Consider the following 27,686-nt stretch of genomic DNA (forward strand, 5'->3'; position numbering starts at 1 on the left):
TACTCCACGTCTTCCCTGCCTCTCCTGATATTTGAAGCACCTAAGGAAACAATATAGAGTATTAAGGTGCTGCCATTTTCTTCTTACAAAATGAGACAAATTAGATAAGAAGAAAAGCACAGTTATTGTGGGAACAAAGCTAGTTTGTTCTCTCCAAATCGTAGCCTTAAGTTCAGTTTTATTTGTCTTTACTTCTATCATCTCTAAGTAGAAATTTATGTTGGAAAATTAACTGGACAATGGACATTTTCCTTGCTAACATTTCACGTTCATGTATGATTATACACGTTGTGATTTAAAGAATGAAAATGGAATCATTTGTTAGCTAGGAAATTACTGAATCCTTATCAGACCCTGATGAGACTATAGGAAAAAGTAGCCATGGGGAAAATTGGGTTTGAAGTCATCCTCCACACTCACTGTGAGTTAATTATAATCACTAATTTTCATATGTACACAATGTATACATCTCTTTAATATTAAAATATTTTGAAAGAGGCAACAATGTGATCATTAAGAGTTCCACTGTGTGTTAAGGTTACCAGTTGGCCATAGCCTAATGGCACAGTCATTTTAACTGAAATCACGTTGGGATGGGGAGGGGAATTCATCATGGTGAAGCAATATCTGATGTTCACATAATATAAGGTGATTTTGGACTACAAAATGGAAAATGTTACAAAAGTACAGAATGTAAATAAATCAGAACTACCAACATTGTTACCATTTCAAAGTTACAAGGTGAGATAGAGATTATCTGCATTTTCATTTCCTGGAAGATGTGAAGGATGAGACAGTCAGAGGAAAACAATACTGCTGGTTTAGTGCAGTGGTTGCAAAATGTTCAGAAACTAGTTATAAATATTTGCTGTCTTAAGCCATATGCTCATAGACTAACTTGTATTTTTCATTACAGATTAAAAATATTATTTAGAATCTTTATAGTTACTGAAGTGCCCTATATTTGGCTGTAGAATTTAATATGTAAAAGATAATGGTCTTTTTCTAAAATACCTTTTGTAAAAAAATATTCTCATTCAGAGAAAGGACTTCACAGATCTGGTTTTTTCTCACAATAAGCATAGTGAAATTGTTTCTTTACTCTTGAAGTAATATCACTGAGACCTCCAGGCAAAAATAATGAGAATATACAGAATACAATGAAATTAATCTGATTATTAGATTTCTTTAAATGTTGCAAAACTGATGTGTGTTATAGATGAAATATTATATATTATAGTCTGTAAAGAAAGCAGGGGAAAATGAAAATCTGTTGCTCTGAATTGTGATGAGCTGCTAGGGAAAATCTTTGTGCTTTGCCGTAGGTGTAATTTCAAAGAACTGAGCACTCAAAGAAGGACCAAAGCTCAGCATTCTTTTTTTATCTTCTATTTACTAACATAAAAAATCGTCACTGAAGATTGGCTTCGCTGAAGCTTGAAGATCTAGAATTTCAATTTTAGCATCAAAAGTGTTTTGTGTGTGCAACATACTTCCCTGATGGGTTTGAAAAATTGACAAAAGAAATACGACCATCACATAACTATAAGAGTTTGCTTGTTTGATGATAACCTGGGGTCAATGCCACCAAATATCAGTCTATAAAGTGTCCTTTACATACATTTCAAATGCTTTTATGATTGACAAGAGTATTCAAAAAACTTTAAATGTTGAGATTACAGTGAGGGAAAACTAAACCTTTGGTAGTCACAATCCAATCAGACAATGGGTTCTGTATTAGTTATCTCATGCTGTGTAACAAATTTATCCCCAAATTTAACTGCTTAAAATGGCATGTATTTATTATCTCACACAGTCTCTCAGGATCGGGAATCATGAAATGCCTGGAGGGTGGTTCTAGTTCAAGGACTCTTGAAGGAATGCAGCCAAGCTGTCAGTCGGGGCTACAGTAAATAATCTGACCACCAAAATGGGGAAGGATTGATATCCAAGCTTACTCATGTGGTTGTCTACAGGCTTCTGTTCTTTGCTGGCTATGGGCTGGTGTCTTAGTTCCTTGTCACCCAGGCTTCTCCATAGGCTACCTGAGTGCCTGAATATCCTCACAACATGACCGCTGTTGTCTCCCAAAATGAGAAATCTGAAGGAATTTCAAGGAGGGAAGCCACAATCATTTTTTAAAAAAGATTTTATTTATTTATTTGTCAAAGAGAGAAAACAAGCAGGCAGAGAGGCAAGCAGAGAGAGGAAGCAGGCTCCCTGCTGAGAGCTCCATGTGGGGCTCGATCCCAGGACCTTGAGATCATGACCTGAGCCGAAGGCAGAGGCTTAACCCGCTGAGCCACCCAGGTGCCGCACCACAGTCATCTTTAACCTCATTTCAGAAGTGATACAACAGCACCTCTGCTTTATTCTTTTGGCCATCCAGACAAACCATAGTACAGTGTGGGAGGGGACAACACAAAGCTGTGAATGCCAGGAGGTGAGAATCATTGTGGGCCATCGTGGATGGTGGCGACCACAGGTCCAGAGCAAACTTATGACTTGGATTCTCCTAGAATTCACCTAGAGGTTAAAATATACCTCCTCTAAAAGCCATTGTTTATTATCAGGGAAAAATTACATCTGAGTCTATTAGTGACTATCCAGACAGACCACAAGGGGCAAATGGAAAGCTGCTGACATTTCTCTGCCAAAGTTACACGACCTTTCTGTCACCCGAGTCTACTAAGTACACTAAGCATTAACAATTCAACTCTTAGCCACACTTTTTATGGGGATTAACGGCCAGATTTAATTTAAAAAATGAGTATGATCTATAGTATAGCCTTGAGAAGGGTAAAATAAATAAGGGAGTAATATGAAAATATGCTGTAAAATGATTACCAATCATATGCTTGTAAGAATAAGCTCTTAAAACTTGATGATGAAAAGTTAGAAAACAAGAGACCTTTCAGGTTGCTTCTCAGTTTGAATAATTTAATTGGATTTTATAATATCAGTATGAATCAGTGACTGCTTTTAGCTTTTCTATTTTGGGTGGTAGATAAGTCACTCTGAATACTTCTGGTAGTAAATTGCCAGGTAGAGATACAATCATTAAAAATTACTATATAAAATTCTCAGCTTTTTTGTAAAAGAGATTTCAGATACTTTTTAATTTCAGAAAGTCTTCTAAGAAGCTTCATATAAATCAGCTGCTTGAAACTCACAAATCATAAGGTACCTGACCCAGGAAAAGCAAATACAGAGCAGTAGGGCATAAATAGCTCTACTGAATTTATACATACAAATAAACAGCCAATTTTAAACCTACTATGATTTTTTAAATCATTAAATAACCTAGCCATCTGGTTAAGTCAGGACCTATCTGCAAATTAGAAAGGCTATTTAAAAGACAGAGCAGTGGCAATAGATGACTTTTTCTTAAGACTTCACGTTATCTATGCTTGGATTTACTCTCAGTCCTAGTCAAGATATGCTACTAGATGCTCTACCTTTCAGGGGAGGGAGGGGATTATTGCAGGTCAAGAGATGGTGATTGCTACCTGAGGAGGAAAAGGAGACTGGGTAGTGCCTGGTGCTGACTTTTTTAGCAGTCGTTCTCCACCTAAGCTGCTTAATAGAATCAAGAGTCTCTGCCGTGAGACTCAGGTGCCAAATATTTATTAAACTCTCCAAGTGATTTCACTGGGCAGCCAAAGCTGAGAATTTTTGTCTTGGGACAGTAGATCTCATTTCAGTGACCATGAGAATTATCTGGAGAGCATGCTGAAATTACAGAATGCTGGACCCCATCCCTAGAGTTTCTGGTAGGTAGGTCTGGGGTGGGCTCAATAATTTGTGCTTTTAACAGGTTCCCAGATGATGCTGATTTGCAGTCCTACGCTTTGAGAATCAATCTTAGAAGAGTTTGGCTTTTGTTGTATTTTTACTAGAGTTCGGTTGTGCGCGGGTTGTAGGGGGAGGGGTGAAAATTGGTAGAAGGAGAGGGACAGAAGCCGCTAGTCTCCCCAATTTCCTGGTCCAATCCCCTTCCAAGCTGAAGGGGAACTGGAATCTACCACTTCATCGCATCTCCCCTATTGTCTCAGTCTTTAGTTCACAGACTGAGTAAATAAAGGTGCTTCAGGGGTCAGTTGAACGGTCCACAGCTGTTTAGATCGCGGTTAACCAGCCCATTTTAGCGGGCTTCTTCGCTCACGCACACCCTCCCGCCAAGGAACCCTGCTCAAAGCGGCCCACTAGCCTTTTTCTCCTCCCTGCCCCACCCCCAGAGTCTCTGCGTAGTTGCGCACACGACGTGCCCGGCGTTCAAAGCGAGCAGCGAGAGTTCAGTAGGGCACCGCGTGCCGCGCAGGCGTGAGGGGAGAGGTGCCGGAGCCGCCATCATGGCCTGTGTCAACCCCGTGGTAAGGAGGACCGGCCTGGCCTGTAGGCCCATGGTCTGTGTGGAGGGAGGGCTGGTCCAGGGATCACGGCAGCCCAGGCCTGTACACACGCTTTCCCCTCCTGACCCTTCACAGTCTTTCCGAAACCGTCGCTCTAAGTGGCCCCGGCTGTTTGCCTCCGCTTTGGAGGAAGCCGGTGAGGGCCAGTAGTAGCTCAGCCGGAAGTTGGAATCCGCCCGCTGAAGGAACCGCTGCCTCCTCCTCCCCTCCGTTCTCACTGGCGCTGAGGCTGTCTGGAAGAGGTGGTTAGAGCTGGAGCTCGCCGTAACCCTCCAGTTTCCTGTGTCTTGAGAAAATTCCCGAGTTCAGTTGTACTCTAATTCTTACTTCCAGTGTGGCCATTGTCGATTCTGAGCTCTATTATTCACCTGAAGTAATAAGCGATGTGGTACTTCTTGTTGCCCCAGGCGTATTTTTTGAGTTCTCTCCTACCCCGCATTTCCCCATCCTGAATGCTTGAGTACGCCACTGAAATTAAACACAAACCTTGATCTGACAGGCTAAATGGCACTTGCGAAATGCTCTATCAATTTTTAAAAAGCTGAGTTAAAGAGAAAAACAAGGATTCACCTTTATTTTCATTTCACCTGAACAAACTTGGTATTTGGTGAAAGGCAGTGTGCTTGTCCCGGTCTGTTATTTTATGGGTTCCATGTACATATATGCAGCATAAAAGGGTCCATTTTTAGAGACACATTATTTCATTGTGTATCCATTTTTTGATGTTAATGTATTTGAAGATCCGTAAAATACTCAAGCTTGAATATAAGTTTACCACGTGTACCCTTTTATCTGATGGTGAACTCTGCGGAGGGTGTGTGAGTTTTCTTTTAAATAGAGAAGAGGTTAAGATGGATTTTCTGGACTATACATTGCTCTGATTAAGGTATTAGGGAAAGAATATAAAGGCTAGCCTTAGTTCCAGAAGAAAAAGGTATGTTCAATACTTATTTTCCTTTTTAAAAATTGTGTTCTAATGGTTTGTTTTTGACAGCTGCTCTTATACTCTGAGGGTGGATCTTTTTTTTTTTTTTTTTTTTTTAAAGATTTTATTTATCTGATAGAGGAAGCATGAGAGAGGAGAAGGTGGAAGGAGAAGCAGACTCCCCCATGGAGCTGGGGAACCGATGTGGGACTCAATCCCAGGACTCTGGGATCATGACCTGAGCCAAAGGCAGTTGCTTAACCAACTGAGCCACCCAGGCACCCTCTGAGGGTAGATCGTAAGGAAGTTTTTAACCCTAGAAGTGTTTTCTTCTTGCGGTAAAAGTGATCAAACTAGCTGGGATGAACACCGAAGTATCACTTTAGTATGCTTTTTTCAGGGTAAACTGAGAAGAAGCAACTAATCTAGGGCACTTAATGGATATGCCTGTGACTAATGTGGTACTGATTGGTCTATTTATAAGCTTACCTGGGATATTTAATGGGGATTAATTTTAAACCTAACTATTCTTGATGTGAGCAGGAGTATTTAGAGAGTATTTACTGGGTAGTGTGAAAAAGCAGTCCTAGAATGCCACAATTTTTATTGCCAAATCTTGTGGAAAGGCATAGTTCATTCATGTCTTGGTTAGGTTCTGTCAGGAATCCATGTTGGTGCACTTAAACTTTTCACTTGACAGTGGTTCAGAATATTTTTTGGACTACAGGTATTTGGTTACTCTATTGTAAGTGCTTGTCTCAGTCTTACAGCTTGCAATTTATTCATATATGTGAAAGTAATATAGTGAACTCTAAAAACTCCTTTGTCCGCTTTGAGAAAATAAGTTGAAGATAGTAGGTTCGTTTTTACCTGCCTTAAATGAATTTATGCTAAGTGAAATAAATCAGTCAGAGAATTATCATATGATCTCATTCATGTGGAATTTAAGAAACAAAACAGGATATAGCAGAAGAGAGGAAAAAAATAAAACAAGATGAAGTCAGAAAGGTGACAAACCGAAGGAGACTCAATCACAGGAAACAAAATGACGGTTGCTGGAAGGGAGGGGTGGGGGAATGGGGTAACTTGACGATGGACACTAAGGAGGGCACGTGATGTAATGAGCGCTGGGTATTATATAAGACTGATGAATCACTGACCTCTCCCTCTAAAACTAATAATACATTATATGTTAATTAATTGAATTTAAAAAAATAAAAGGGAGAAGGTTAAATTCTGACAAAAACCAATTGATGTAATTGTAACCTACTATCTTGATGAATTATTATCTCATATTTGATTGTGGTTCTTTAAGTCAGCCTTGTAGATAGCCTGAGACTATGGGTCAGAAGCTAACACAATTTATGGACAGCTAAGACTATACTGGAAGTAGATTGCATTTAGTAAGAATCTTTATGGTGGTTTTTCTTTAAACCATAAGAAAGAATACACTGCATGTATTCTTTCTTACTATTAAACGTTTAAGAGTTTAAACTATTAAACATTTAATAGTTTAAATGTTTAAACTATTTAAACATAGTTTAAAATGTTAACAATTGCTTTTTTGTAGCCTAAACTCTACAGATCTATAATTGAAGATGTAATTGAAGGAGTGCGCAATCTATTCGCTGAAGAAGGTATAGAGGAACAAGTTCTAAAAGACTTGAAGCAGGTTTGTAGACAATGCAAGTTACCCTTTTTGTTCTTCTTAAAAAACTTATAAATTTTAGTTTTAACCCCTCAATTATAGTTTAATGCTTACCATTCATTGTGTCATCAGATGACATTAAAAAGTGAAATACCTAAATATCCTAACTTTAAAAAAATTTTTTTTCTCTGCAGCTCTGGGAAACAAAGATTTTGCAGTCTAAAGCAATGGAAGACTTCTTCAGAAATAGTGCCCATTCACCTGTGTTCACCCTTCCATTGCCAGACAGCTTGCACCAAACATTGCAGTCATCAACAGGTTGGATACAGTTAGTAGATTAGTACTATTTTGGTCTTCAGAACACATTCTTATTGGTGGTGGTTTTATATTAGGGTAATGTTCTTAAGGTAAGGGGGCTTGGACCTCAAAACCATTACTATTAAATGAACACAGTAAACCATCATCTTGTAATTATGGGTAACAAAATTAGGTTATTCAAGCCAGCTTTTGAAAATACTGAAGTCCACAAAGATGACCAACTGTTACTTCAGAGGAACAAGTTACATCATTTGTGGGCTATTGGGAATACCCACTAGTTATTTCAGAGAATTTGATTGGGTTGTGTCAAGGAGTAACTGAGCCACCATTGCTGGAAAAAGCAGTGGGAGAGATGGGTGGTTGCTTGCTTGTGCATTCTTTATCTTTTACTTGCTTGTTGTATATATTATAAATCTGCTGTTGTACTGGAAGCAAAATAGAGAGTTAACATGAATATGGAGATTATTCAGCCTACTTCGTTGTTTTGGGTATTATATATTATGGCTAGAAATTAACCCTGTGTACTTTTCTTCATTTCTTGGACTTGAAACCTTTGCTTTTGAGGAAGTAATTTTCCATATTATGTGTATCAATTTAAACTGGAAAAAAGTGGCTAAGATAAATGATACTGTTTTATCTTTCTAGCCTTTATTCCTTCTTTTCTGATTCTTAAAATTTTTATACTATCCTAATGTATGTGTGTGTGTTGTCTGTATGTCTGCATGCAACACACACAGACACACACACACACACACACAGAGAGGTTTTATTTTGTTTATTGAATTAGATTGATGTCTGCCAGAAGTGAGGGTAGATTTTGGATTAGATTTTGGATTGGATTGTCAGTAATAACTATGTTGTTCATTGCACACTTGGGAAAATTCAAAGGAAAATCATGTGGGACAAGGTGAAGAGAAAATAGTAAGGAGGCTAGTATCTTGTTTATTATAAAACAAGAGAACTTAAGTGTGGCAGCAATTATAACTTAAAAATGAAATAACTTAACAATGAATATTGAATTCCCAGATGTAACTTTTATCTAATGTTATGCTTCTAAAGTATAACTTTACTCTGTTAGCCACAGCTGTTTTAATTACTAAGTAAGTTGACACTTTGAAACATTTTACCTCAGTTCCTATAGTTTTGATTATGCTTTTGTTTTTAACTTTTTTATTAGGTCATCCCTTTTCTCTATTTAAATAACATTATTTTCTTTATTGAAGAACTTTAAAGATTTCCTTCCTTCCTTCCTTCCTTCCTTTCTTTCTTTCTTTCTTTCTTCTTTTCTTTCTAACCTAGAAGTGACTTGGAGGGTGGCCAGTGTGGAGGAATGAAAGATTAGACTGTTTTTTATCAAAAGCAGTTAACACTTTTCAGGTTGTCATTCAAAATTGCAATACTTGTTCTTGCCGCAAGATGGTAATATTACCAGTGATTTAAATCACAAAATAGTCTTGCAACTAATATGTCTAGCTGGCTTTCATTCTGCACTGTATTCCTATTCTCTTTCTTGGAAGTTAGAATAATAGAAATAATTACATTTAAACAAGACAGTTTTTGTTCTTTTCTACATGATTTATAATGAAAAGACTTAGGAGGAAGTACATGTCCTTTAAAAATGCATTACAAGCCTTGTTTTTATCCCTCTTCATTTCCAGGTTCCCTAGAATAAGATTCTTGAAGTAAATAGCCTCATAAAATTGAAGTACTTCTTAATTATATCTTCTCATTGTAGGCTTTTAAAAGCCTGATTAAAATAATCTAAACTAACTTCTACAACCTTTTAATCTCTTGATAACAAGTTCAAATTATATCTACAATGGAGAAAGTCATTTGCCTTTGTTCCATCTTTAAAGCTTTTTGCTCTATCATATTTTCTTTGACTCTATTATCCATTTGCTTAATAATTTCCTGTATTTTCAGTTGTCAACTTTTTTTTGGTCTCAGGACCCCTTTACACTCCTAAAAATGGAGGACCTTGAAGAGCTTTCTTTATGTGGGTTGTTAAGTATCTATTTACCATATAAGCTTAAAACTGAGAAACTTAAGAAAAGTTTTATAAATTCCAAAAATTGATAATATGCTAACATAATTACATATATTTGTTAAAAGTAACTTTTCCAGAACAAAAAGTATTTAATGAGAGGAGTGGGGTTGTTTTACTTTTCTGAAAATTTCTTCAAATGTCTGGCTTAATATAAGGTAGCTGGATTCTCATATCTATTTCTAAATTCAGTCTGTTGTGATACGTAGTTTTGGCTAAAGTACATGAAGAAAATCTAGCCTTCCACAGATGTATAATTGGAAAAAGGTGTTTTTATAGCAACTTTAGGTAGCTTGATACTACACTAAAACTCAACAAGTGTTAGTTTCTGAGAGTTTAGCTACAAGGTGGAATCTGAAACTTTATCAGTGGACTTTGTAATGTTAAAAGATCACTGGTGTGTCTTGCACTTTGAATGACTCCTTAACCTGTGTGTGATTTTGTAACACAAGTTAGTAACTTGGAAAATACTGTTTGACTGAGTTATGCACTTGACAAATTGTTCATTATACAAGATTAAAAAATACTATTAATATCACCACACATTTCTTCAGAAAAATTAGAAAGCTATCAAACTCACTGTGGTGGATATAAAGTTTACAAAATTACGATTTTGGGTTGAAAGCTTGAATTTTACCATTGCCAAACAAATACTGTCAGTTTGTTTTCCTTGAAGTGACGGACGGGCACATTTGGTTCATTTTCAAAAAAAATGACTGCCAGATATGTGTCTGAATAACCATAGTTTGTGTCACTTATTCTTTCAACTAAAAATGTTTCTTGAAAAGGAGAGGCTAGATCAGCTCTGAACTTAAATAATAGCACCAGTCCTTTTCCATGTACTTCCTTGTGTATCTGTATGCTGCAGAAATGCTTTGTGTTCTTCTCATTTCATCCATAGAATATTAAAAGAAAGTATCCTCAGGGTTGAAATTTTATAAAAATAGTTCTTTATGGTTACATTTAGGAACTTCTTTAGTGAAACTGTTTTATTGTTGCTGTTGTTTATCTTTTTTACTGTGAGTGGGTGGTGATGGAGAACAAATAAAGGGGCCACTAGCAGGTTTGGTAATACTGCTTTAATTCGTGCTAAGATGTCCTCTTTCTCTGTTTATCTCTTTCCCTTTCCTTCTCTCTCTCTCTTTCCCTTTCCTTCCCTCACTCCCTCACTCCCCCCTTCCTTCTTTTTTTTTTTTTTTTTTTTTTAAATAAAGTAGGCTCTACACCCACCCAGCATGCAGCAGGGCTTGAACTAATGACTTTGAGATCTGGACCTGAGCTGAGATTAGGAGTCAGATGCTAAGGGCCCCTGGGTGGATCAGTTGGTTGAGCTTCTGACTCTTGCTTTGGCTCAGGTAACGATCTTGGGGTCCTGGGATGGAGCCCTGTGTCGGGCTGTGTGCTCAGTGGCCAGTCTGCTTGAGATTGTCTCTCTCCCTCTTCCTCAGCTCGTGCACATGCAGTTTCTCTCTAAAAATAAAATCTTTGGGACGCCTGGGTGGCGCAGTTGGTTGGACGACTGCCTTCGGCTCAGGGCGTGATCCTGGAGTCCCGGGATCGAGTCCCACATCAGGCTCCCAGCTCCATGGGGAGTCTGCTTCGCTCTCTGACCTTCTCCTCGCTCATGCTCTCTCTCACACTCTCTCTATCTCAAATAAATAAATAAAATCTTTAAAAAAAAAAAAATCTTTAAAAAAAGAAGTTGGAGACTTAACCAAATGAGCCACCAAGGCACCCCAAAGGGTTACATTTGTTAACAGTTGATCAACCTACATTGACCCATCATAAATACCCAAAGTCCATAGGTCACGTTACTGCTCTTGGTGTTGCATGTACCATGTGTTTATGCAAATTTATAATGACATGTATCCATCATTACAGTGTCTTATGGAGTATTTTTATTGTCCTAAAAATCCTCTGTACTCCTCCTATTCATCCTTTCCTACCATACCAACTCAAGGCAACCATTGATATTTTTATCATCTCCATTGTTTTACCTTTTTCAGAATGTCCTATAGTTGGAATCAATCATGTAGTATCTAGTCTTTTCAGATTGGCTTATTTTACTTAGTAATATGGTATTAGGATTCCCTTCTATCTTTTTGTGACTTGCTAACTCATTTCTTTTCAACACTGAATGATATTCCATTGTCTGGATGTGCCAGTTTATTTAATTGTTCACCTATAAAGCATATCTTGGATGTTGCCAAGTTTTGGCAATTAGAAATAAAGCTGCTGTGTGGAGGTTTATGTGGGATGTAAGTTTTTAACTTCTTTGGGTAAATACCAAGGAGAGTGACTACTGGGTTGTATGCTTAGTTTTGTAAGGAACCACCAAATTTTCTTTCAAAGTGACTGTGCCATTTTACATTCCCACCAGCAGTGAGTGAGAGTTCCTGTTGTTCCACATCCTTGCCAACATTGGGTGTTATCAGTGTCATGGATTTTGTCCATTTTAATGGGGATGTAGTGGTATCTCATTGTTTTAATTTGCATTTTCTTGATGACTTATGATATGGAGCATCTTAAATGCTTATTTGCCATCTATAACTTCTTTGGCAAAGTGTCTCTTAAGGTCTTTGGCCCATTATTGGGTTGTTATGGTTGAGTTTTAAGAGTTCTTTGGTTATTTTGGATAATAGCCCATTATCATATATGTCTTTCACGACATTTTTTTCCATCCTATGTCTTTTCATATCATCTTGATTTTTTTTAAAAGGAGGTTTAAGTTTTTATAAAACCTGGCTTATCAATTATTTCTTTCATGGGTTGTGCCTTTGCTGTTGAATCTAAAAAGTCACTGCCATACTCCTGGTCATCTAGATTTTCTTCTATCTTCTAGGAATTTTGTAGTTTTGCATTTTACATTTAGTTCTGATCTATTTTTAGTCATTTTTTTTGAAGGTTATAAAGTATGTGTCTAGTTTCATGTTTTTTTGCATTGGATAGCCAGTTCAGACATTTGTTGAAGAGACTATCTTTGTGCCATTGTATTGCCTTGGCTTTTGTGTTAAAGATCAAGTGACTGTGTTATGTGGGTCAGTTTCTTGGCTCTCTGTTCTGTTCCATTGATGTGTTTGTCTATTCTTTCACCAGGTAACACTACCTTGATTACTGCAGCTTTCTAGTAAGTCCTGAAGTGGGGCAGTGTCAGTTCTCCAACTTTTTCTCCATGAATATCACATTGGCTCTTCTGGGTCTTTTGCCTATAATTCACTTGTGAGAGAGAAATGGGATTGCATTAATAATAATCTCAGAATAATAGGTGTAAACTAGGACTGTCCTGGGATAACTGAGTCGTGGGATTCACTTTGTCCATGATTGCCCTATTTCTAGAGCAATTCAAATCTGTGCTATTTGGTCTTCATGTCACATAGTCTTTTTGATGAAACTATCATTGTATGAGCAAGAAAGGGAAGAATAGGCATTTTGAGAAGTTTGTGATGGCTTTCATCTTTGAGTGTTCAGACTCCTTCAGGTACAGACTACATGTCCAAATTGTTGAATTTAGATCTGGTGAAAATTTCAACAGTGCTGTTGGTTCTTGATGTAATTTGAGGTCGAATATTCAGTTTGGTTATCAGAGATGTGTATATGCTAATGAGTAGTCAAAAAGAATAGAGACCAGTCTTTGCACCTCTTGAGTCACGTGACTTGGATATTAAGATTTGGAATGGTTTATTTTTTTTTTTAAAGATTTTATTTATTTATTTGACAGAGAGAGATTACAGGTAGGCAGAGAGGCAGGCAGAGAGAGAGAGGAGGAAGCAGGCTCCCTGCCGAGCAGAGAGCCCGATGCGGGACTCGATCCCAGGACCCTGAGATCATGACCTGAGCCGAAGGCAGCGGCTTAACCCACTGAGCCACCCAGGCGCCCCTGGAATGGTTTAAAGCAGGATCAAGAATTGTGAAGTTAGGGGTGCCTGGGTGGCTCAGTGGGTTAAAGCCTCTGCCTTTGGCTCGGGTCATGATCCCACGGTCCTGGGATCGAGCCCCACATCAGGCTCTCTGCTCCTTGGGGAGCCTGCTTCCTCCTCTCTCTGCCTACTTGTGACCTCTGCCTGCCTCTCTGCCTACTTGTGACCTCTCTCTGCCAAATGAATAAAATCTTTAAAAAAAAAAAAAAAGAATTGTGGTGTTATTAACTGCCTTAATGTATCGAAGACTTCTTGGTATATAAGAAAGAAATACTCTTGTAGATGTCACAATGTAGCATCTTTTCTTAATTTATACTTCTTAAATTACATTTGTGGAATTGAATTCTTTCTATATTGTAAAGCCTATTGTTTTTGAAATTTAATATTTCTTGAATATATACATGAAGTCCAAAATTCTAACACTTTTAGTTTAAGTAAAGACATATACTCAGTTAAAACTTAATTGGGTATTGAAACCATCTTGGATATTTTAAAAAGCATGTTTCAGGCACATGTAATGGTATATATAATTTGTGGAAGTATGTAAATGGTGCATTTAGTATCAAAATTAACTAGGAACTGCATGAAACTTCACTATAAAACTGTTCAATGCTTTTATTCTGATGACTATAAAGGAACTCTTAAACTCTCTTATAGCTCTGTTTGATTTATATTAGATTAGAGAATTATCCTTTAGGATTTATTGCAAAGTATTTAAAAGAGGGGGAATTGTTGCTATTTTTCCTCAAGAAATTCATTTAATTGCTTTAGACAGCGTGTTAACAGATTTTTGTTTCCTCTCAGGCAATGGCTTCAGCTGTACCAGCTTAAGCTTCGCTCACTTCAGCTAATTAAGACTAATACCCTTGTGTTCCTGCCACACCAATTCTTTCTAATTTAGCCTTTCTAAAAGAATGCCTGTTAATAAGCAAAGCCATAGATGAACGGAGGATAAAAATAATTTTCTGCTTCATTAATCATCAATCTCTGTAGCTTCACTTCTGTTATTCTAATGTGGGAAGAATGGTTAGTTAAAAAAAATATTTGCTCTTCTGAGTGACTTGCTGTTTATAATGGAGTCATTCTAGTGTCAGAAGCAAATCTTAGGGACACTTTAATGTGGTCTGTGAAAAAACACCATAATAAACATTACATTGAATATATATGTGCTCCATAAACATGCTGAAACATTCTCTTTTTTATTAAAAGGTGAAATGATAGTGTGACAGTCGTGTTCAGCTAGGTAAAATGAACCTTGAGGTAAAGTTTAAGGTTATGTTATCTCCCGAGGTCTTTCTACTATAGTTACTATTTGTTTTTTACACTTATTTTTTAATGCTTCCATTTCCAACCATTAGGCAAATGTTTTAGCTATATTAAAAACAAAGAGATAGCATAGAAAATTGGTAGATAATAAAGAAAAGATATGTGAGATTGCAACTTTAATGCAGGTTGGGGTGGTCTTTCCCTAGGAATTTGTTCTCTTTTATTTTTCTTAGTAGTTACACTTGTTTCATGTAAAGACTTGTGGAGACATGTTATTCATTTATTTCTAAAACTATGTAGTTGTGCTGGCTAAAGTATTATAAATAACTTCTCCTGAAATGAATGAATGGGAAATTCCTTTTAGCCTATACAATTTAGAATGGTTTATGTTGGGTTACATTTTTTTTTTTCTCAATAATATAGTCTTTTGGAAATGTGCTACTTGAATAAATACTACCTTTTCTCCTCTGTGAGAAGTTGTAATGGAGATTTAGGGCTACATTGACTTAATAAAAATAACCTAGGTATTTTCTTGTGGGTTTCTATACTATGGTATACTTGATAACAAATATTTTCTTTTGGTACTTAAAACAGGTTAGTTATAAAGTCTTTATCTGAAGTTTTTTGGGAAAAAAATATAGTTAATTTGTTTACCTCACTTGCAATTAGGAAGTTTAGAACTCCCCATGGTCAGACATGCTAGTGATGGAAAACTTTTTTTTTTAAAACAAGCTATACTTAGCAGTTTTATTAAACTGGTAAATTGTAACAAATGTATGTTTATTTTGTTTTCTATATAGCGTCATTAGTTATTCCTGCTGGTAGACCTCTTCCCAGTTTTACTACAGCAGAACTGGTATGTAGCCTGTTTAGGATATTTTTTTTTTTAAGATTTTATTTATTTATTTGACAGAGATTACAGGTAGGCAGAGAGGCAGGCAGAGAGAGGGAAGCATACTCCCCACTGAGCAGAGAGCCCGATGTGGGCTTGATCCCAGGACCCTGAGATCATGATCGGAACCGAAGGCAGAGGTTAACCCACTGAGCCACCCAGGTGCCCCTAGGATATATTTTTAAAGATATGCCTCACTTTTAGTGAATGGTAGCAGGAGGCTAGGCATAGGATCATAATCCCCCATTTGAATGAAAAAAGAAGTAGTAAGGGATGGGGAGATAGGAATAACTTCTAAAATGTACATGTTGCAAAAACTGGGGCGTTTCAGAATTGACATATTTACCAACTTTTCCTGTCTTCCAGAGCAGTTATTAGCATCTGCCAGTAGTATATATAAACACTGTTGTTAGTATCTATAAGGTCAGGAAATTTCTGAAGTTCGAGTTTTAATACACAGCATAATGTTATATACTAGGTAGATCCTAAATAAATGATGTTGATACTTTATTATTATTATTAATATTTTGGCAAGTTGAGCTACATAATAGTTCTTCTTTTTATTTAAGTGAAGTATTTTGGTCATTTTTTGTCTTTGTGCTGTAGAGATTTAGAGGATAGGTTCCCCCCACCCCCCCGAAGATTTGGAGCAGAAAATAAATTACAACTTGTATTTAGAAAACTGAGTAGTTTTCAGGTGGGGAAATGATAGCACTTTTTCTCTTTTACCTTTCTTCAGTGGTTTATAATCCACTGTTTTTCACCTTTCAGCCCACTTTTTGGGCCAAAAGGGTTGGTAGGCTGTTAATTTCCATTTTTTTATTAAATACAAGATCATACCCCTTACCAGGAGTTTTGGGAAGAATGGTGCTGTTTTTGATAGGAAACCAATGAAAAATAGATCTGCCTTTGAAATTCTTGAGACTACTTTTTCTCCTGGTTAAAGAAATGATACACTAATAGTAAAAACAAGTTTATAAAATAAAAAGCGAAAGATCCCTGCAGTATTGTACCCCAAAGATAACTGTTTTAATTGTTTGATGTATATCCATCTAGCATTCTTTCATGAAAGTTACCTTAATTTTCAAGGTAAAAGTAGGCACATCTCTGTGCTGGTTCTGTGTTTTTACTTAGTAATATAGATGGATCCTTTTCCCTGCCAGTTAAATATTGACTAACCTTAGTTGATGTATCATTTTCATTAACTGATATTTTATTAATGGACATTTATTTTTAGTTTTTTTATAATATAATCCATAATACTTGTAGCTAAGTTTTTGTGTATTGGTATGATAGCAGGTAGTAAGGATAAATTCCTAGAGGTGGAATTTCTGGGTCAAAGATTATGCATGTTTTCAATTTGGTTATATATTGTGAAGTTGCTCTCCAAAAAGTTGGTACATGCCTACTCATACAAGCAGTGGTCTGAGAAAACTTTTTTTTTTTTATCACATCCTTACCAATATTGGATGTTTTTAATCAATCTTATAAATTTTTGTAGGTCTGGTAGGCAAAAACTTTTTTTTTTAAAGATTTTATTTATTTATTTGATAGAGAGAGATCACAAGTAGGCAGAGAGGCAGGCAGAGAGAGAGAGGAGGAAGCAGGCTCCCCGCTGAGCAGAGAGCCCAATGCAGGACTCGATCCCAGGACCCTGAGACCATGACCTGAGCCGAAGGCAGTGGCTTAACCCACTGAGCCACCCAGGCGCCCCGGCAAAAACTTTTTTGTCTTTTGACTTAGCATTTAAAAAAATGGAAAACCCTGAGGTTTATTTATTCTAAAATAAAAATTGTACACTATTGTATTAACTAATTCAAAGTACCATTAGTGATCAACCTATGGACTAGAGGGCTCTTATTAACAGCTGTGTTTCTTGTATCTGACAATTTGAGGATCAGAGACTCATGCAAAGCTATGTAGTGGGGAATTTTTAGGAATTAGTGTTCATACCATTTACTAAGACTTTACTGGCTTCATTGCGAATAGCCATAGAACAGAATTCTTTTTATCTTTAAATGATCTAAATCAAATATTGAAAAGCTGTTTTGTTCAAAGAACTTAGCCTCAGTGTTAAATGTCCAACCATTGTCCTGTTGTCTGAATTAGACTTTTTTTAATCCCTGTGAGATCAGGAAAAAAGATAAAAGGAAAGCCTTTTTCTAACTTTCTAATTAAATTTCTCATATCTAGGGCACCTCAAACTGTAGTGCAAGTTTCAATTTTCCTGGTTATCCTATTCATGTACCAGCAGGTGTGACACTACAGACTGCATCTGGTAAGGGTATAGTTCCCATTAAATTTTGTTTGTTTTGTTTCGTTTTTTTGTTTTAACACTGGTACTGACTGCTGGATGTTAATTTTTGTGATTTTTAATAAACTGTATACTAGAAGTTACTAAAGTTACAGGAACTTTTTAAAATATAACTTATTTTAAGAACAATAATAAGTGGTGGTTATTCCTGTTGTGGAGGCAACCTACCATAAAAGACACTGTACGAGATTTGTCCTGTAACTTATTCCCGTTTCTTTTTCCCAGCATTGTAGAAGTTGCTTTATGTATGTTTCTTTAATTCAAATCAATGACCTAAATTCTGACAAATGCAAAGGAACACATCTGTGTCCCTGCTAGCTCTAATCAAGAAAAACTCAAGATGACATTGATCAACCTTTGCCGCCTTTGGTACTAGAGATTGTGGAGTAGAATATCCAAAAAAGTTTGGAGAGTAACCAAACCTTGCTTTTTCAGAGTACTATGTCTTGATTTGAAAGAGAATCCTATCTATTCTTTAGGTTTTTGCAAAGTTTAAAAACCCTAACTCTGTGCTCAAAAGAATAAATTTCTTCCTCTTCCTTTTTAGTGTTATTTTAAAGGAAAAAAGGGAGGAGGGGATTTGATAGCTTTTGGAATTACTTAACTCTTTGGATAGCATTACCTTATAGTAGTTACATGGTATCTTAGAGATTTTAAATACATGAAATATATTCTCCATTATTATGTTTGTTAAAATCCCAGTTTGGGTTGGTAACATAGTAATTTATCAAACAATGGGATAGGTCCATGGAATAAATATCAGTGGTCTATATGTGTCTCAAAGTGTGCCATATAAGCAAGCAGTAAAAAAGGCTAGAGTACAAGTGAGATGGCTTTGTTAAAAGTAGAGTAATACATACTTATTGTAGAAAACACAATCTGAAGAATAAAATAAAAACTCATAGAGAAAACTATTAACATACTGATGTGTTTTTGGACAGCCTGTTGTGCCTGAGGATTTCTTTCTTTCTTTTTTTTTTTTTTAGAGGAAATTAGGTTTCTATCATACTTACCGTACTATTTTCTCCTTTTTGAGGTCACCTTTATAAAGTCAATGTACCAGTTATGGTGACACAGACTTCTGGAAGAGCAAGTATTCTACATCCAATTCAGCAAGTATTTCAGCAGCTTGGGCAGCCTTCAATAATCCAGACCAGCGTTCCACGCCTGAACCCATGTTCTCTCCACGTGACTGCTGAAAAATCACAGAGAATAGAAACTGTGCTCCAGCAACCCACAGTTCTTCATTCTGGGATGGTGGATAGGAAACATTTACAAAATGCCGCCAGTGATACACTTGCACTTCCTGGAAATGAGCGTGAAATCATGTCTGAAGCTTTGTTGAGTCAGCCGGAAAGCCCTCAGTATATCCGTCTTCCAGGTGTTGTGTTTCCTCCACAGGTCTCTCAGATAGATGAACACCGGGAGCTGGTGCTTGGTGTTTCAGGCGGCGTGACTCAAAATCTGAATGGTGTGCCGCTCTCCACTGGCCGACAGGGGGCCCAGCACCAACACATGTCTGATATTCAGCTTCATGTTCTTAAAAATAGGATGTTTGGATGTGATTTTGTAAAGCAGCCAAGAAATACAGAGGAGCCCAGCAGCCTACCTGTCTCAGAGAAGGTAGTTCTCTGTTGAAGTGAATGGTATTAGGGGACAGACAGTGGCCTGTGATTTGACATCCTGAGGGTTTTTTAAAAGCTGTAAGGTTCTCAGAAGTATAAGTGTTCTGTTTTTTCCTTTAGAAGATTATTTATTACTGCTTTTAATATAGCAATCAGTTCTTATAAATGGCCAGCATTTCAAACTTTTAATTTCAGTTAATAAATTAGAATAGTCTTCGAAGAAAATGGATTTGTTTTAAAGTAATCAATATTACCTCTACCTTACATTGTGAGAATGTTCATTTGTGTATAAATTTAAAAGACCCAGAAATCAATCCTAATAATTAACTGAAAATAAATGAATATTTTGAGGTAATTCTTAATATACAAAAGAGGTCCAAAGTTGTTTTTTTTTTTTTAAGAAGCTCTACCAAATTTTCCTGAACTCCATAAGAAATTTTTCCCTTATCTTGCTACTACTTTATTTCTCCCTGTTTGCTGAAATATAAGTTAATGTCTTTTGGAATTCAAAGTACTAAAAAAATAGCTCCTAATTAACTTTGCACATTGAGAAAGGTTCAAATTATTAATTTCCAAGGAATTCATGGTGAAGGCAGACAGATTCACAGAGAATTTTGGATGGTAAAATTAAAAAAGAATCTTGCATTCTTTTTACAAATGTGAAATATGTTTTATGGCTGACTCTATAAGGTTTAGTCACATAAGACAATTAAAGGTCTATGTGTCTAGCTAATGGGTTAGTGGTCCCCTAGAACTGCTGTACAAACCTGTAGCAGTGGATAGTAAAGTGTTACTTTAACATTTTCCTAGATGGAAGGGAAATTTACAGTGTACAGTGAAGGATAATGAACGAAGAAAATGATTGTAAAACTGTTGGACCTGTTTTAGAAAGTTTCTGTTGTTTGATGAAGCCTGTTCAGAATCTTGTAGCAAGTTGAGGTTTGGTATAGAGTATAAAGATTAAAATGTTTTTTGAGTATTATTTCATTATATTTTCCACATAATATATAAAATTTAAGAAATGTAGGCTAAACTCATAATTAGGAAACATTTGTTTTTGAGGTAAAAAAAACCTGTGAATTTAAAATAAGTGTTTTCATTACTTAAGACTTTTGGAGGCATTTTTATCCCAGACTCACTACGAACTTTGCAGAGTTTTGGTGTGAGGATTCAAGGACTTACTCTACTGTTACTTATGAGATATCACCTTGTACTTTGTTCTGAAATGGGAAAATAGATTAGTTAAGGGAGATTAATCAAGAATTGTTTAGGGGATAGTGGTCAAGAACTTAGGTTGAAGCCACAATAGGTTCAAATTCCAGATTCACCGTTTACAAACAAGCTATGTAATGTTACTCTCTGAAATTCAGTTATAGTCCGTAGACTGGGCATGAGACCAACCTCATAATTTTAAAAATTATCAGAGATGATTTGTATACAGTTTGTAATAGCTTTTGGGACCACAGTAAGCTTTAGGTTAGTATGGGCATGTGATAAATTGGGTAACTGTTTATATAACTCTTTGGTTCGTTTTAAAATAGAGCTATATTTAAAACACAAAAATCCAAGTAGCCAAAAGTATTTACTTCATAAGGTATTTTTTTAAATTAATATACAGTAGGGTCTTTTCAAATAGTAGAGTAATCTGGTAAAATTGATGCTGATAAAATTTTTGCAAGAATTATAAATAGGTTTTCTTTCTTTTTTTTTTTTAAAGTAGCTTTTTAGTGAATCTTATTGCTTAAAGCAAGTTACAATTAAGTATATATGTTTACTTTTCCTGTGTAGACTACCAGAGATCTAGTTTCTATGTAGGTTTAACATTCTTGCTGTTACATAAAATGTATTCCTGACAATTTTAGATGTGCTCCTATTTTAAAATGCATATTAGTATGTTGGATTATTCTTAAGTGTGAGGATTTTGTTTTATAGTTTTAGGAGGCTACAGAGACCTAGAAACTTGGGTTTTCATTGAACTCCAAAAAATAGGAGTAGAAGGAGAGAAAGGGGTATGGTAATGTATCTTCTGTAACTGTTTTAATCTATTGACTGCACTCCCTATCATTGTCATTGCTCCACCTCCAAATACTGTCATTTCTGCTGCCTCATGTTTTAATTCTTTACCTGTCTGACTGCAACCTGTTACCTTCTTTCTGAGCTCCTTTTATGACTCTTTCCTATTTCCAAAGGTTCTGTCCTCAGACATTCTCTTTTTACTTGAAGTTTTCTTTGGACAATCTCCTGGATTATTACAGTTTTAACTACCGCCTATTTGTTGATGACTGTGTTTCTAACCATATTACTCCCTTTCATTCTTCTATTTGATTGCCTTCTAGACAGTGCTACCTGAATGTCACAGCAATTCATTGATCCTCATCAGAGGCATGCATGGTACCACTGTCTAGTTGGTCTCCCATGCTAAGGATTTAACAATTAACTTTTGGCTCTTTTCCCCTGTATTCTCCTTATATCATGTGCTTTTAAAAAATTATCTTTAAGATTGCTGTAGAGCGTATACAACATACAGTTTATTATTTTAACCATTTTTAGCTATACAGTTTAGTGGCATTAAGTATGTTGATGGTTGCACAACCATCACTACTATCCATCTCTAGACCTTTTTCATTGTCCCAAACCAAATCTCTGTACCCATTATATAATAATTTCCCATTACCCCCTCCATTTAGCTCCTGCTAACTTGTACTTTCTGTCTTTATGAATTTGATGCCTCATAACTGGAATCATAAAATATTTATCCCTCTGTGACTGGCTTATTTCACTTAGCAGAAGATTTTCAAGGTTCATCCATGTCATAGTATGTGTCAGAATTTCATTTCTTTTTAAGACTGCATCATGTCATTTGATAACTTTATAACTACAGTACTAAATATTTCAGGACTCTCTTCCCTCTTTTCCCTCTCTTCTGCTGTTGTCCTCATTGTCTCTCATTTAAGATAATATAATAGTTTCCTAAATAATTTATTAACCTGTAGTCTGCTTTTTTCACTCTACTCCTCCCAGTCCGAAGAGTTTCTTACTTTTTTTAAATTTCATGCCTACTACTTGGGTGGGAGCACCAAACTGATTGATTTTCTGTTAACCCTGGTGTATCCATCTTTCTGTTGCTTTTGTTATTCCCTCTGCTTGGTGCCGGAATCTTCTCCTCCCATCCTCCCATCTTCCTCTCTGTCTAATTGCTTCTTATGAAGCAGTTAATACTTAATATCACTTAATACTTCCTCCAGAAATTTTATTTCAGTGCCTCTCTACTCTCCCCTCATTTTTGGATTGGCTATATATCTCTTCTGTGTTATCATTGCACCTTAAGCATGTGTGTATCATAATGTAGTTAAAAGCTGCATTAAAGTGTCCTGTTCACCTTGAGAGGTACATTTTATTAATCTTTGTATACATAGCCCCTAAGAATATATACATTCATGTATGCTGGAATATACTGTGCTCCAGGTGGGGCTTGAACTCTTGACTCTGAGATCAAGAGTCACATGCTCTACCACCTGAGCCAGCCAGGCACCTCTAGAATGTAAGCTTTTTAAAAAATTTTTTAAATTTATTTTTATTTTTATTATTATTTTTTTTTAGAATGTAAGCTTTTAAAGAACAAGATCTAGGGGCACCTGGGTGGCTCAGTGGGTTAAGCCGCTGCCTTCGGCTCAGGTCATGATCCCAGGGTCCTGGGATCGAGTTCCGCATCGGGCTCTCTGCTCAGCAGGGAGCCTGCTTCCTCCTCTCTCTCTCTCTGCCTGCCTCTCTGCCAACTTGTGATCTCTCTCTGTCAAATAAAGAAATAAAATCTTTAAAACAAACAAACAAACAAACAAAAAAACCCCACCAAGATCTATGATTAGTTATTTGATTTAGTAGTTCTTAATCCTGGGACATTAGGGAAGCTTGGGTGGCTCAGTGGACTGGGTTTCTTTCTTCTGCTCAGGTTGTGATCCTGCAGTCCTGTAATTAACTGAGCCCCTCATAGGGCTCTGTGCTCAGCAGGGAGTCTGCTTCTCCTACTTCCTCTGCCCCTCCCCCCACTTGTGCTCTCTTTCTCTCTCTCTCTCTCAAATAAAATTTTAACAACAACAACAAAAAATCACTGGGGCGTTAAAAAAATGATCAGGTCTACCCCAGGGGATTTAGATTTAATTAGTCTGGAATGGGTTCTGCTCATTAGTATTAAAGAACTTTCTGAGATGCTTGTAATAATGTAGTTGAGATTAGGAACTATTGACTTAGATCAATATATGAATGAAATATGGATGGAGTAAGGGGGTAAGAGAATATATAACTTTAAGAGCTTTAATTTTTCTTTCAAATCCATTCTGATACTCCTCCAAAAATCATATTAATAGTTAGTTGAATTCAGAATTTAGTTAACGGAGCACGTATTTTTTGAGTCACTGTGTGTCACTCCTAAAGATTTCTAAATCAAAGATTTTTAAACTAGATATGATATTTTTCTTTGTAGGAAAAAAGCCAATTTAACAAAATACTTTTTTGTGTTTGTCAAAATAAGGTATATTTCATGCCAGATAAGAGTGGAGTGGTAAGGGATGCAATTGTACATGGTCAGGTAATATATAATCATTATTGCCACTCATTATGTTATGGTAAATACCTGGATTAAGTTTCTGTTAGGAATTAAGATATATGATGCCGTTATGATTATAGGCAATTCAATTTTACATAATGAAGTTTGAAAATGTAAAAAGAATGGGTATTTATTATAGCTTAGGTTTCTCTTCTATTTATCCCCACATATAGGTGTGAAGTTCTGTTAGTACTTATAAGAATTAGAAAAACACTGTTCTTTAATTAAAAGAAAGCTTAAATTGAAAGGATTGGAAACTGGATTTGGCCAACAAAGCTTTATCTTGAAGCCTCCCATGCATTTATTTATTGTATGACCCAGACACAGAAGCCATATACAATTGAAGAGACCTTGGTGAAGATGAGAATCTTGGAAATTAGGAGCTGCCTTATTTGAGAACAGAGGTAGAAAATTGAAGCAGTGCCTCTGTCAGATGATGTCATCTGCACTAGAATTGTTGACATTTCTTCACATTCAGCTGGAATTCACAGAACAATCAGTAGTAACTTTAACATTCAACAGGGTAAAAATATGAATGCTTCTTAGGGCAGCTAGCATTTGATTTTAATCATCATTTGTATGTTGGCACCATTAAAAAAGTTGCTGCTGTGAAACTTTTTATTATTATTTTTTCTTAGCAAATCTTCGTACTGTCCATCCTCATGGAGCTTCTGAGGTGGTTGGCAACAAATGGTTTTGCCACTTCAGGAAAGAGAGCATTGCTCTCTGTTTCAGCACATGGCATACATTAATACTAATGTATTAATAACTCTAAAAGAAGTTTCATCTGCTGCCATGAAACTCAGATACATTAGAGCAAAAGTATTGAACTATTGCCCTTTCCGAGACATTTGTCCAAAAATGTGGGCAAAATGTTAAGTTCTTCTTCATTCAGAATTTTTCTTGCTTTTCAAAGGTTGATGGTTGAAGTTCTTAATTGATCCTGGGGGAGACATTGATTATTTTTGAGAGAGAATGAAAACCCCCTTGTAAGAATTTGACAGAACCCCATTGTTGATGTATGTAGTGGATGTTTGGCTATATGAAAGACTTAAATCTTTGTATTCATGATCCTGTGGTATCAGTTTTGGATTTTGCTGCAAACCTGCTGCCTATTCTGGTCAAATTACAGCCTTAGAAGAGGAGATTAGAGTCAGATAAGCATAAGAACTTTTCAGTGCTTGGTGGCAGTGCTTCTGAAGTTGAGAACTACAAAACTCTTGTAGTTACTGGTATTAAATTTGTATTTGTAATTTTACTCCTCTCCCAAAGTAAACAGGACCTTACTGATTTAAGTAAGATAAGATGATGCTACATGAATTTAATCAGAAGAGTCCTGTAATCTTCAATATTCCTGAATAAGCTTAAACTATTTTTGCAAAGTACTGTGAGTACTGTGAGAGTTCTGATTAATTTTGCAACAAAACATCTTGTGGGTTGAGGTTTTCAGTACTTGTCACTATTAATTTATTTTTTAAAGATTTTATTTATTTATGAGAGAACATGTGCGTAAGCATAAGCAGAGAGAGAGGCAGGTGGAGGGAGAAGGAGGCCTCCTGCTGAGCAAGCAGCTCAATGCAGAACTGGATTCCAGAGCCTAGGGATCATGACCTGAGCTGAAGGCTCAGGGTGCTTAACTGACTGAGCCACCTAGGTGTCCCCCCTTGTCACTATTAAAACGAAGAGCAAATTCCAACATGTGATTTAGGCCTAGGACCAACCTAATCATAATTTACTTAAACCAGATTTATTGAGGTAGAATTTATATATGATAAAGTTAATACTTCCGTAGCTACACAGTTTTTTTGTTGTTGTTGTTGTTGCTTTTTGGGTACACAGTTTTTATGTGTACAGTGTGAATTTTTACAAACACAGTTATATAACTGGTACCAAGCTGAGCCACAGAACATTTCTGTTACCCCAAAGGAGTTCCTCATGCCCCTTTGTAGTCCGTATCCTCCCTTTGCCTCCATTCTCTGTCCGTCACTCACTGATCTGTTTTCTTCTTCTTTTTTTTTTTTTTAGAATTTATTTATTTGACAGAGAAAGATCACAAGTAGGCAGAGAGGCAGGCAGAGAGATAGAGGAGGAAGCAGGCTCCCTGCCACGCAGAGAGCCTGATGTGGAACTTGATCCCAGGACCCTGAGATCATGACCTGAGCCGAAGGCAGTGGCTTAACCCACTGAGCCACCCAGGCACCCTGATCTGTTTTCTTTTGGTTTAGGCTTGCCTTTTCCAGAATGTCAAACAACTGGAACCCTACAACATGTAACTCTAGCATAATATATTTGTGATTCATCCATGTTGTTGCATATATTGGTATTCCGTTGTACCATAGTTTGTGTATTCATTCACACTGTGGACATGTGGATTCTTTCTAGTTGTTGGCATTTGTGAATAAAGCTCCTAAAAACATTCACGTATAGTTGTTGTTTTTTGGTGTGAACGCAGATTTTCTTTTCTTTTGAGTAAATACGTAGGAATGGGCTTTCTAGGCCATATGATACATATATGCTTATGAGAAACCAACACACATTACCAAAGTGATCATATTTCCACCAGCAATGTATGGTAGAATTTTTCGTTTTTCCTAGCAGTGTATAAGATTTGTAGCTACTTGACATCCTTGCTACTATAATAGTGTTTTCTGGAGAAGAGAATGTTGTGGTTTTGATGAAGTGTACTTATTTTTTCCTTTTGACTTCTGTTTATATATCTTAGCTTCCCAAAATTTGCAAAGATCTCATGCATCTAAAAAAATGGTAGGTTTTACATTTGAGGCTGTGATCCATGTTGGGTTAATTTTTGTATATAGTGCAAGGTTAGGTTCTTTGTTGTTTGCATGTGAATGTTCATTTGTTTTAGCATCACTTATGGAAAAGACTAGCCTATCTCCATTGAGTTGTCTAAGGTTCATTGAGTGTCTAAAACACTTCACCTTCAATGAAAATCAGTTCCATATGTGTGTTGGTTTATTTCTGGACTTCCATGGTTTCATGAATTCATGTGTCTATCTTTTCAGTCATACCACACTGTGTTAATTGTGGTAGCTTTATTGGGTGTCTGGATATCAGAGAGTATAAATCTCTCAACTTTGTTTCAAAGTTGTTTTGGTTATTCTAATTCTTTTGCATTTCCATATAAATGTGAGATTGAGTTTTTAGATTAAAAAAAACTGCTAGGACATTGATTTGTGTTATATCTATAGATCAAGGGGAGAACTGACATCACAAGAGTTTTCCAATTCATAGATAGGACACATTTTCTGTTTAGATCTTTGACTTTTCTGGTTAAGTCTTGTAGTTCTCAACATACGCAGAATGCATGTGTTATTTTTTATCTAAGTATTTTGGTTTTGGGTGCAATTATAAATAGTACTAAGAGGCCTATAAAGAACATCTTAATTCATATTTTATGTTTCATTTGCATTATTTGTAAAATATGTATTTTTTAAATATATTTTCAAAGGTAGGGTTATCAAGAAAAAAAATTTCCATGGTCCTTTACATACATTGCCAAAATTATTTCAAAAGGTTGTGTCAGTTTTCCTGCTACAAGTGCTCTTAATCACTGTATTTTATTACATACTTGATGGTTCATTATCACCATTGGTTTTGTTCTATTTTTTGTATTGTGGTAAAAATTTATCATTTTAACTATTTTTAACTGCACAGTTAGGTGGCAGTAAGTGCATTCACATTGCTGTGCACCTATCACCTCC

The 27,686-nt window shown here is 36.2% G+C and overlaps 1 protein-coding gene across 2 annotated transcripts in view; it reads left to right on the top strand.

The window, feature by feature from the left end:
* The first annotated feature begins 4,352 nt into the window (after window positions 1-4,352).
* GTF2A1L (general transcription factor IIA subunit 1 like) overlaps window positions 4,353-27,686 on the top strand; it is a 56,183-nt gene continuing 32,849 nt past the window's right edge. The window contains exons 1-6 of one of the 2 annotated variants that reach the window (XM_044263905.1): window positions 4,353-4,373; window positions 6,908-7,009; window positions 7,180-7,303; window positions 15,331-15,386; window positions 17,616-17,700; window positions 18,773-19,359. In XM_044263905.1, coding sequence (XP_044119840.1) covers window positions 4,353-4,373; window positions 6,908-7,009; window positions 7,180-7,303; window positions 15,331-15,386; window positions 17,616-17,700; window positions 18,773-19,359 — 975 coding nt within the window. The remainder of the gene's footprint in view (window positions 4,374-6,907; window positions 7,010-7,179; window positions 7,304-15,330; window positions 15,387-17,615; window positions 17,701-18,772; window positions 19,360-27,686) is intronic. The other variant, XM_044263906.1, reaches the window with a different exon arrangement.

Source organism: Neovison vison, chromosome 8 (assembly GCF_020171115.1).
Source record: "Neovison vison isolate M4711 chromosome 8, ASM_NN_V1, whole genome shotgun sequence".
In the NCBI taxonomy this organism is placed as follows: domain Eukaryota; kingdom Metazoa; phylum Chordata; class Mammalia; order Carnivora; family Mustelidae; genus Neogale; species Neogale vison.